Source organism: Aptenodytes forsteri, unplaced genomic scaffold (assembly GCF_000699145.1).
Source record: "Aptenodytes forsteri isolate BGI_AS27 unplaced genomic scaffold, ASM69914v1 Scaffold143, whole genome shotgun sequence".
NCBI classification, from domain to species: Eukaryota; Metazoa; Chordata; class Aves; order Sphenisciformes; family Spheniscidae; genus Aptenodytes; species Aptenodytes forsteri.
In genome coordinates this window covers 8,590,560-8,601,906 of record NW_008794951.1, presented here as the reverse complement: position 1 = coordinate 8,601,906, position 11,347 = coordinate 8,590,560, and the positions used below count along the sequence as shown (strand labels likewise).

At 48.2% G+C, this 11,347-nt stretch overlaps 1 protein-coding gene across 1 annotated transcript in view; it reads left to right on the top strand.

Moving 5' to 3' along the window:
• The first annotated feature begins 221 nt into the window (after positions 1 to 221).
• The window catches only part of MORC4 (MORC family CW-type zinc finger 4), a 21,067-nt gene continuing 9,941 nt past the window's right edge, over positions 222 to 11,347 (top strand). Inside the window, 14 exon segments of the mRNA XM_019471025.1 lie at positions 222 to 300; positions 414 to 488; positions 491 to 545; positions 2,094 to 2,305; positions 3,080 to 3,227; positions 3,763 to 3,915; positions 4,078 to 4,137; positions 4,139 to 4,214; positions 6,131 to 6,250; positions 6,946 to 7,004; positions 7,006 to 7,035; positions 7,752 to 7,850; positions 8,222 to 8,341; positions 9,882 to 9,956. Of these exon segments, the coding sequence (XP_019326570.1) occupies positions 222 to 300; positions 414 to 488; positions 491 to 545; positions 2,094 to 2,305; positions 3,080 to 3,227; positions 3,763 to 3,915; positions 4,078 to 4,137; positions 4,139 to 4,214; positions 6,131 to 6,250; positions 6,946 to 7,004; positions 7,006 to 7,035; positions 7,752 to 7,850; positions 8,222 to 8,341; positions 9,882 to 9,956 (1,361 nt within the window).

Here is an 11,347-nt window from a genome sequence, read left to right as displayed (position 1 = left end):
CGCCACCCCGCCCCAGGGCGGGCTCGGCCCGGGGTGCCGCCATTTTCTTGCACGGCACCGGGCGCCGCCATGTCGCCGCGCCCGGCGGGGGAGGGAGGGGCGTTAACGCTTTCAACCGCCCGCCCACCCGCGTGGGAGCTGCTGCCGTGCTGTGGGGCGCGTGCCGCGCAGGGGCTGCCGTCCTGTGGCAGGCAGCGGGCTGAGGGAGCCGGGGCGCGGCTATGGCCGGCACCGAGGGGGGCATCTGCCTCCGCGCCGTAAGTGCGGGCCGGATCGGGATGGGCCTCTGGAAGAGAGGAGGTTTGGGAAGCTGCTTTTGCTCCCTGGAACTGACCTGAGGGCAAAGAGGGTTTGGGATGGAACGAGGGTGAAATATCGTTATTTCTTACTGCCCAGATTTCTTCTTTCCTTAGACGATGCTTTGTGTCGCAGTGTGACAGCTAAGCTTTTCCGTATTGATGTTGCAGAGCTTAAGGGTCACCTTTGTCTAACTTTACGGATAACGGGGCAGGAATGACTCCTCACAAACTCTACCGCATGCTCAGGTAATGAGCTGTGATCCCTCCCACACCCAACTGCTGGGCTGGATTCTCCTCTCTCCTGCGAGCATTGCCACTGGCCTTTGGCTTCCTATTGTAAGCATCCAGCATTAATGTATAAACCTCTCCCTGCTTCTTTACTTTCCCAGTATGCAGCAGTGCAAAATAACTGCTCTTATACATGTACACAATCTGCCTCAATGTGTAATGGGTGGTCTAGCAAACTTTTGCTTGTCATTAACCACCCTAACATAAGCTATTTGGCTCCTTGGTGTGCAAATTGTGTAACAAGCAGAGGAGGTGCAAAATTTTGTGCTGGGACATGGAGAAGGTCCGCATAAAACTGAACATACGTGCCTGAAGTCAAACCAAGAGTCCTTTTCTGTAGACTCATGTTACAGAGGAGTTTCCCCTCTTGTCTGTCCTACCCTATGGATGCTGAAATGAGTCATGGCTTTAAAGGACGTGTTTATATCATGTTAATCTTTCTATGTGAAGTATTTTTCTATAGCAATGAGAGAGAATGAGGCAGGCTAATGGCAAGAGATTTAAAGCGTGATATTGTCTGATAAGGAATTTCAGTTCAGTAGGACTTGTCTTTTAATTGCACAACTAACTTCAATGAAAATGGGTTTCAAGCTTTTACTTGAACAATCAGTGATGCGAGTCTTACAGAGAGGGTATAACTTTACCAGGGCATTTTGAGCCCAAACACAGAAAGGCTTTGCCAGGATGAGGCTTTTTTGCCAAAGCAGCTCTGCCTTCTTGATGCTCCTTTGGTTGCCTCTTGGACTAGAGGTTTTTAAGGCTGGAGGAAGGAGTCTTTTGATATGAAACTCCTGTCCTTTCTCTTTTGCTATAGCTTATCTGCAGGGGTGAAGGGGCTGGAGCTTGGTTTTGTTTCTGTCCGACCATTCTGTTTGATATAAGCAAAATGCGGGGGAGTAAAGCAGAGAAAATTGTTTCTTTAAATGCAGAAGACACATAAACACAGTACTTCAGAAAAGTGAGTGGGGTTCAGGAAATAAAAAACAGAGGCCCTGTCCCCTTCCTGCCCTGTCATTGTGTGCAGTGGAGGAGGGCTATCCCCTTGCTGGTACAAACCATCCCAGAGGGGACAGTGAGAGGTGGGGCTTGGTGCAGAATTATGAAGAACAGGCACAGGGGGTTTCCCGGGCTGGCTGTTGGCCTGGGCATGCAGTGCTGGAAACAGATTGCCTTGCTCCTCTGCTTCTTCATTTCCCTGTCTGTAATGTAAAAAATGTTGTGGAGGTGCTTAGGGTAAATTAGGGTTTGGAGTCCTTCCCTAGGTGCTAAAGAAATCCTCCTTGTGAGTAACTTTTCCTGACCATTTATGTGGTTCTTCAATGGTGAAGGCAGTATAGGACTGGCAGGATTTGGCTTCTTTACCAGCACTGCAGCCATCCCAAGTCTTCTCTGTTGAACAGGAGCTAAGCTCCCTTTGCAAAAGTTGAGAGTGGTAATGTGGACCTGTGCCTGGAGTGAGGCAGGCACTCCCTATTTCCAGCCCCTTTCTGCTTTGCTTGCTTTCAGCTTCGGTTTCATGGAGAAGGCTGTGAAAAGAGACCACCCGTCCGTTGGATTGTATGGCTTCAAGTCTGGCTCCATGCGGCTGGGGAAGGATGCCATCATCTTCACCAAGACTGGAGGGGCTCTCAGCGTGGGGCTGCTTTCCCAGACCTATATGGACTGTGTCCATGCTGAGACAGTGATTATCCCACTGGTGTCATTCAACCAGCAAAATGGTATCCTCCTTTGCCCGAGTGGCTGAGCTGCTACCCTCCTCCAAAGGGACATGGGGGGCAGTGGCACTGCCATGATGCTGAGGGCACAGGCTGCCTGTGGCTGTCCCTTGCCCATGTGTGCACAGCACAATGTTTGGAGAGGGTGAGAATAACTGTCATCAGTGCTGCACCTGGAGAATCCTTGCGGCAGGCCTTGCTGTTAACACACTGCCATACAGCATTATTCCCTTTTCCTGGGGCTAGAACTTGTTGTGCATCTGCTTGGGGGCATCTTCTGCTAACCTGGCTCCTGGAAAGCCTTTGCAGTTATGCCACCAACCTATGTGCTACCTGTTTCTGTCCCTTTCCCCCTGCCATGCAGACCCATGTACACATCCCTGGCCCAGGAGCTCTGCTCTCTGCTGCTTTTCTGCACCTGTAATGGCCTTTGGTGCTGCCTGGGCATGCTGGCATACTTCCAGGCTGTGTTTCCTTCATGCCAAAGGGAGTTGAGAATATACAGCTGCCAGGCACCACTTGTATATTATCAGCTGGCATGATGTTGCTGCCCCCGACTCAGCTTGATTCTTTTAAGTGTTTTTCTTCAAAGCATCCTACTGTCATGTCTGTCCTGCTTCAGTCTTTCTCTGAGACCATCCTCCTGTAGTCTCTCCTGTGTCACACTTCTCTGGAGTGTCAGGCCTGTGGCCAGGTCTTTGCAGCTGCATTTTTTTGTGCCCCTGTGGCAAAAGGGAGGTAGGGCAACCCTGTTCTCCTTGACTCTGTGGCTTCTAGAGAAAGTGATTGTAACTGAAGACTCTGTGCCTAGCCTGGAGGCCATTCTGGAGCATACCCTCTTCAACACCAGGGAGGAGCTGCTGGCACAGTTCGATGCTGTTCCAGGTAAAAAGGGCATGCGCATCCTCATCTGGAACATTCGCAGGTATGGGGCTGGGGCGTGCGGTGAGGCAGCGGTGCCCCGAGGATGGGCAAGAGCTAAAAGCAGAGACAGCTTCAGGACAGCGCCTGGCCTGGGTGGTATAAGCCCACTGTCATCCACCCTGGCCACTGGAGGAACAAATGCAGGGATTTCTCCCTTCTCCCTCTGTATGACTGAGTGCTTGGGGTGCCATGCTGGGAGTTAGGAGAGATGGGTCTAGTTCTGTCTGTTACAGGCATGCTCTTTTTTTCAGAGGAAACCAATTAATACATTTACTTCCTTTTCCCATCTGTGCAATGGAACTTCCATATTTCTGTGTTATCAAGACTGTTCCGAAGTGTTCTGTTACTTTGGTGTTTTGCACAGAAATACGTGTAATTAAATGAGTGACTAATGAGATCCATGGAGCGTGTGAAATACGCTGTTTTATCTGCTCCTCAGAGCAGAACTTCCCCTTGGAATCCTGATACAGAAGAGCAGACCAGGGTGCTGATGATTGGAGGAGACTTTCTTTATTTTTGTGCTTGGTTTTTTTCAGAAATAAAGACGGGAAGCTGGAGCTGGATTTTGATACGGATGAGCATGATATTTGGATAGCAGACTTCCTTGCAGACAATGGGGAGATTCCCAGCAGAAAGGTTCTGCACTCTCAGAAGATGGTTCCTGAGTTTCCTGGTCCGGAGATGGAGTAAGTTGGTGAGAGCTGAAAAGGGAGCAGGATGGCCCTTCCCCAGCTTTGTTCTGTGCATGACTCACAGGGGATGAAAGACATTAAATCCAAACTAGATTTTGGGTTCACCTGGAAAAGACTACATGTGACTAGAATTCTCCTGCCTCTTCTGTTATGCTGTCCCCTCTCCCAGGCATACTGCAATATCTTGTACCTGAAGCCTCGCATGCAGATTGTCCTGCGACAAGAAGGTGAACACTCAACTGATCACCAAGAGCCTGGCCAACATTGAATATGATTTTTACAAGCCAAGGTTCATTGTATCCTCCCTGCCACCTCTTGGCACTCTGCTCCCACAGCAGCCTCAGCACACTGAGGGGTTCCAGACCAACCTCACAGCTGGGCTCAGGCCTGTCTGGTCTGATGTATAGAAAAACCCAGGATTTAAATGAATAGAGAGGCTGAATTATCTTCTCCTTCCTATCTTCTGGTCACCTTTGAAAAGCCAAATCCTGATGTGAAGCTTAGAAGGGAGCCCTCAAAGCTGCTTCTGCCAGAGCAGTGGGTGATAGGGCTCACGGCTCACCTTGTATGTGAGCCAGTTCCTGCCATACCCCAAGGCTGATGTGCTGTGTCAGGGGAGAATGAGGTGGAGAAAGGCTTGAGGTTTTTGCTGACTGGTCAGTTTTGCTTGGGAAAATATCTGCTGAAAAGTATTTTAAATGACAGTATTACTCAGTTCAGTGGAAAAAACACTTTATCAAAATGTATAATGAGATCAGAAAAGCCTTTCTTCCCCTCTGTCCTGTTCATCATCAGCTGGTTGCTGACTTTTCCCAGCTGACTAGAAGTTGGTCATTTGAGTTCTTGGAGCATGTTGATTCTTATTCCCAACGCCCACTCCTAGTCCATCCCAGCTCTTTGGGAGTAAGATGACTTTTTCGGCTTACCTGCTGACATGTGCTTTTGGAGAGCAGTGTCCACAGAACAGAAACCAGTATCCCCAAGTAAGCTTTACTGCAAAGAACAATCTACCCTTCAAACCTCTTCCGGAAAGAACTTTGCTTAAGCTGTTTTGAACTGCGCCTGGGCATCTTTTATCCCCCTTCCTCTGACGTGCTTTAAAGGTCATTTTGTGTCATGAATTTCTGTGCTTATGTTAATATGAAAAGATTGACCAAAGATGAAAAGGCGTTACCGAAAGTCTGTACCTATGTACTTAGTCAGGAATTGGAGAACCAACAAAGCCACTTTCCTGCTTTTGTTGCTTCACAGTAGTTCACATCTGTGTGCTAATGCTCTCTCCAGGAATTGCACAGCCACTGTGTTTTGAGATGATTTGCAGAAATGCAGCAGGTTAGAAACCTGTAGTGGTAGTGCCCAAGCAGTAGTGGTTTTCCACTTGCTTTCAAAGGTGCTTTGGCCTTGCATAGCCAGTGTGCATAAAATAACAGATCCTCCATATTTGGAGTTTAGCACCTGTTGTGTACAGATAAAGAGTAGCATTGTATTGGAAAGCACGTGATGACTACGTACACTACAAACACATGAGCTTTGATTCTAAGAAGTAAGCAAATTAAAATATATGTAGACAAAAAGTGGTTAATGAAATATTTTAATCCTAAACCCACAGTTCCCCATCTAATAGTGGCCTGTTTAGAACTGAATTTGTGAAACTGGAGTCTGCTGAAGGAGAGCTCGTTCTTCTTTGATGAACCTTAGTGTTGTTAGTTGTTAAGATTTCTTCAGCCCTGACCGGATGTGCTTGATTTGGTTTTGTAAACGTTGGTCATTTATCTTTTAATCACAAGTAAAATTATTAGTCATTAGTTATCTCATTTGTGGTATACTCCAAGGCAGTTTCCTTTGGCCAGGTCTTGCCTGTTCTATTATCAGGGTAATATAAATGCATATCAGCGTTTTTATTAAAGCTATAACCAAGGCGTATTTTGACTTGGCAGTGACAGACTGGCTCTGCTCAGTACAGCTGTATCCAACTCCCCTCCAGTCAGTTATGCCTGTTCTTATCTGTGATTGTTGGCTGCATGCACGGAGTTGTTGTTAGCAGGCCAAGGCTGAGCGCTTTTTCCCTGCTGAAGAGGGAAGGTGGTGTGCTGAGGGAAGTGTGGGCTGCTTGAAGCTGTGGCCTCTCCAGAGTGTTTCACTCCTTCCTGTGGAACTCAGGCATCTCCCCCGCTCCTCCTCCTTATTTCATCCTTGACACATTTTCCCTCAGAGCAAAAGGGTGAAGATCACCTTTGGATTCACCTGCAAGAACAAAAGCCACTACAGGATCATGATGTACCACAACAACCAGCTCATCAGATCCTATGAGAAGGTGGGCTGTCAAAGGAAGGTGAGTAGTTGGACTTGTCTTCTATTCCTTTTTATCTGGGAGACGGGAGAATGGGGCTTTGCAAAAAGCAGCCTTGTCTTAGCTCCTTGCTTCTACATTGCATGGTGTCCAGCATTGAACAAGGAGACCTGGTGTGTCCCTAGGATCAGATCAATGTGTGCATCTGCACAATGGGTGCCTGTCCGGGTTTTAGGTAACTAGAGATGTCCAGCTACTGTTTAATACTGCTGTGTCTGGAGGTGCTACCAGAGGATGGGCAGCCTGCCTCTCCTCCAGGGTGATTTCCAGAAGGGGATCTGCTCTGGCAGGATAGCCTGGACTCTGTTAGGAAGTGGTCGCTGAAGCATTTGCTTCTAGGTGTTATCTTGCAGCAGTATCTCAGAGCTATGGCATGCCTTGGAGGTGACCGTCTTTGCCACAGATAATTCTGGTCTGTTAGTTAAGCCAGCCTGTGCTCTGCTTTCTGGAAGAAAAAGCTTCAGTATTATATGCCCAAAATACCCTTGCAGGGGGGTTTGCCAGGTGTTTGTACCTCATGTGTGCTGTTGGCATGCAATGCACAGGCAATGGTGTTGCCATCAACTTTTGTATCAGGGGTTTGGGGTGTCAGTGCTCCCTGAAGGACTACTTTTTTTTAGTTCTGAGCAGAATTGGCTAAAGCATCTCTTTCGCTTCATTTCTGGCCCCTGGTGCAGGGAGGAGGTGTAGGTGTGATTGGTGTAATTGAATGCAACTTCCTGAATCGAGCACACAACAGAGGACTTTGAAGAAGGCAAAGAGTACCAGTAAGAGAGACCTGTGCCCAAGGCTGCTGCTTGGAGAGGGTTTCGCTGTGATACACCCTTTGTTCTGAGCACTGCACCTGTTCTTAGGTCTGTTTATTGTGAAGTAGCTCCAGACTGGTCCATTTTTTCCTTCTCTAGTGCCCCTAGAGAGCATGGAGAATTTTATCCTGAAAGTCTGGTGCAAACATATAGCCTTGGGCTAAGGAAAGGACACAGTCTCTATGTTCCTCCAGCTCATTCCCTCAAGACTCCAGCCCTGAGGATACTCCTCCAAAATAAAACGGAGCCTGTGTTCGTGTGCACTTTAGCAGAGCCGCCCAAACTGGGAACACACCTATAAAGCCAAAAGAAAAAGTCAGATGCTCATGTGGAGCCTCCAGTTAAGGGGTGCAGCAGAAGCAGGCAACATCCTCCCTCCAGGCACTAGCCCCTGCTCTCCTGGGGGTGCAGCAATCCACACTTCGGGAATGGCTGCACTTGGGGAAAGGGACCTGTAGCTTGAATTTTTTTATGATGATATTGGCCCATTTTTTGCAGCTGTGGGGTGGGTGATACAGAAAGGCTGCTAAGGTGCCAAACTAAAACCTGCAATCACAAGTCTAAGTCAAGTTCTTGGGGAACTTGGGGAAAGGGTTTGTGTTTGCCCTGGTTGTTCCTTGTGCTGCCTGTTGTGCCAGTGGGAGTTGCCCAGCTTCTTACGGAGTTCTTCCTTCCAGACAGATGATTGCTGTGCTGAGACAGAAACTCAACAGCTATTGGAAGGCAAAGATGGCACAGATGAACTTGGGAAACGTGGACGCAGCTTGCATGATAGCGTAGGAACCAGTTTGCCACTGCTTTGATCTTTGCCAGTGTTAAAGGCCTGGGGGTTTCCCTTGGCCAAGGTGGGGTGGGAATGTGCCACCAGGAGGAGCAGAGGCTGCCGAGTGGTGTCTGGACTCCTCCTTCCTATAGGGAAATGAGATTTGAACCTGTGGAGTTTGGCCTGGTGGTTACAGGGATGCCACACCATGGGTAGGGTGTCCCCGTGAGAACAGAGACACGTTGGCTGCCCTGGACCATCCCATGTCCTGTGCCAAAGGGGTTGGGATTGCTTTGGGGTCAGGTGGCAGCGCTTGTTCTGAACAGCCTTTCCTGGTGTTTACTCCACACTTGAAATACTCAGACCGAGCATTAGTTTTTGCAGAGAGAGACCAGACCAGACATGGGTATGATGTGAAGAGTGTCTGAAGTGGAGGAAGCTCCCTGACCCTACATTGTTACCAGAAAGCTGGTTTTGTCGTCTCCATCCCCTCCCCAAATACAAGTAGGAGACTCATGAATTGAGTCCTGGATGACTTTTTGCATGCCATCTCACATCCTTGAAATACAAATGGTTTCTGTCAAATGCTTGACTTCCTGCTATCCTTCCGCATACCTGTGAATACAGATCTTCATTAAAATAGGCGATGTTAAAATAGGATCATGTTTCAGTACATGCTTGCTTTGGTCACTGACTGACCCCTTTTTTCCTGATGCCTTTAAAATAACAGTCTTTGGTCTAGAGGAATCTGGCCATTTACATTATAGTGCTTCTGAAGGATTGGATGGGTTTTAGTTAAATGTGCTGATTGAATTACAGTCAAATGGCAAAACTGCTAATAACAAAATACAGTTTCTTGTTGAGATCTCCTGACCTGCTGGAGAATAAAAAAGCTTTCCTTCCTTACCGAGAATATCAGCTCAAATGCTAAGCAGAAAGAACTGGTAGAGTTGGGACTGAGACCAACTGTCTGGACGTTACTGAAGGAAAATCCTTTTCTCTGATCAACAAATTCCAGGATGCAACCAGTTTATACAGCTGAATTGCTATTATCTGTTGAAGTTCAGCATTCCACAAAGATAGATAAGATAGCCTTCATAATCAACTATTAAGGAAATCAGTTAGCTCTAGAGGCTGAGGAGTAAGTTTTTATAGCCTAGAAACTAGATAATAAAGCCACTTTTCAACAGAGGAGGAAGCTAATACAGGACTGCCTCCATTTAAAGCTCTTTGATACATTAAAAGTCAATGGTCTGGAAGAGGAAGCAGCACAGATTGCAGATGGGAGACAGTTCTTTGTCAAGCCAGACAAACAGACTGTGGGATTCATGAGTACCTTCAGACTGACCTTGTTCAACTGAGCAATCAGCAAGGTGGTGGCAGACCAGAGCAAGCAAGTAAGGTACTGTAGAAGGAGTAATTAGGATTGCCTAGGTATACAGATAATTTCTAAGTTAGCAGTATCGTCTGAGGATGGAGACCTAAGAATGTGTTGGACAGTTCAGTGAAAACACCTGTGCAGTACTTGTGGCTGCCAGAAAAGTAATAGTTACATTCTGTTCTAAACCTGTACGTGCAGGATTTTTATCTTGTGCTTTGGGACATCACTGCAAATGTATAGTGGTGCATAGAGAGAACTTTTCCTATAGACTGTTTCCATGTAATTCATGACTGTGACAGTTCCTTTCCTTTGAAGCAGCTGGTATTAGTGGTCTATGCTGCCCACATGGGTTACGATGCATTTCTCTGTCAACTCAAAACTGAAGCAGAAATGACTGGCATAATATGTGATGTGCTGAACTGTGTCTCATAGTCTGTACTTCATTTCATCTACGTTATTTTGGGATTCATGTGGCTTTTTTTCCCTTTAGCCCTTAAGCACAGTGTTTGATTCTTCAGCTGTTCTTTTGATGATCTTCTACCTGAAATCCTAAAGGATTAGAGACATTGCATAACATGTCCAAACCATGGAGATTTTTGGTGGGAGAAGGGAGTCAAGCTGTTCTTTCACACACTCAGGCATGGTTGACTGCTCTTGTTGCAGAAGCTGTTTGGCACCCGAGGAGCAGGAATGCAGTGATGAGAAGAGACCCAGATACAAACAGAAATGCCAGAAGGGGTGAGTATATCCAGTTCCAGTTTGCAGCTCAGCTAGCTGGAGCAAGGATGGGGGAAAGAGGTGTTGGGTGTCCTGCATACAGGAGATGTCTGCTGCTTTTCTCTTGTCCTGTTGTTCTCCAGGCGAAAGAACGTTTTACCCCTTGGTAAGGCAGCAAGGAGAAACTTGCTCTTTTTTTTCCCTTTTGTTGGTCTAAGGAGCTGGAGATAGAGAGGAAGAGGAGATTGTCGTCATCATCAGGGGAGAGCATGGAGCAGCAAGTGAGGCAGGAGGGAGAAGGCTGCAGGAGCCACCACAAGGAAAGCCTTGATGCTTGATGCTGCAGGGCTTGACAGGTTCTCAGCCCTGCCTCGCTGTTATTCCTGTTCCCTTCTGCCAAGAGAGACGTCAACGCGTGAAGATGTTGGAGCATCATACAAAATGAGACTTTGATTCTTATTTGTGTACAGCTTGGACGTGCTTAAAACTCTTAACAGTAACAGGGATCAGGGCAGTTCCAGTCCCTGCGCTCAATCCTACCCTGTCTTGCCTAGGCCTAGTGTGTTCCTTCGTGCCTCTCCTGGCTAGAAGAGGATGCAGAAAGCTGCATGCTTCCTCTTTTGGGGTTGCAGCACTGGTTCTGTGTGGCCTCTTTTCCCATTTTCATGTTAACTGGTTATATTAAAGACTCTGATGTTTTGAATTTTGAGAAGTGTCTTTTGGACACGGCTGCCCGATGGGTTCTCCGGGCAGCTCTGTGACACTGCAGCAAGGGACCCTTTGTGGCAGTTGGTGTTTTGAAGACTGCTGCAAATGGTGAAGCTCCCGTTTGGCTCTTCCCTTTTGGATGGAAGGCGAGATGAAGTGAGCAGCTCCGGTGCTGGCACGACCCGCAGTGGAGCGCTCTGGTGCGGTGTACCAGGAGGTTTCCTGAACTGGGGAAACCTCAGGGGAGCAGAGGGACCCGCCAGGAGCTGGCAGCTCATGTGAGAGCGGCTAACAAGACCTGGGTGGTGCCAGGAGCAGCCGTGGCCAAGCCCCCACATCTATAAAAGAAACCCCTGGGGAGCATCAGCCAGGGCATGGCGTGGCAGGGTGCACAGGAAGGGCGCTGTAACTCTGCCAGCTCAATCAGGGAGCAGTGCTATGTCCGCAACTGATGCAGCTTCCCAGACAGAGTTCCGATGGGAACGTGCTGCTTCCCAGGTGCCAGGCTGCAGGGTGTGCCCTTCTGTTACACCAGTACCGGATGGCTGCAGTGAGCACACCTGTGGGAGGTGCGCCCAGGCAGAGGAACTCCTCAGCTTAGTGGCAGAGCTCCGGGAGGAGGTGATTAGGTTGAGGAGTATCCGGGAGTGCGAGAGGGAACCGCAACCTACGTTCCCTGGGACAGGCCCAACAGGCAGGCAGGA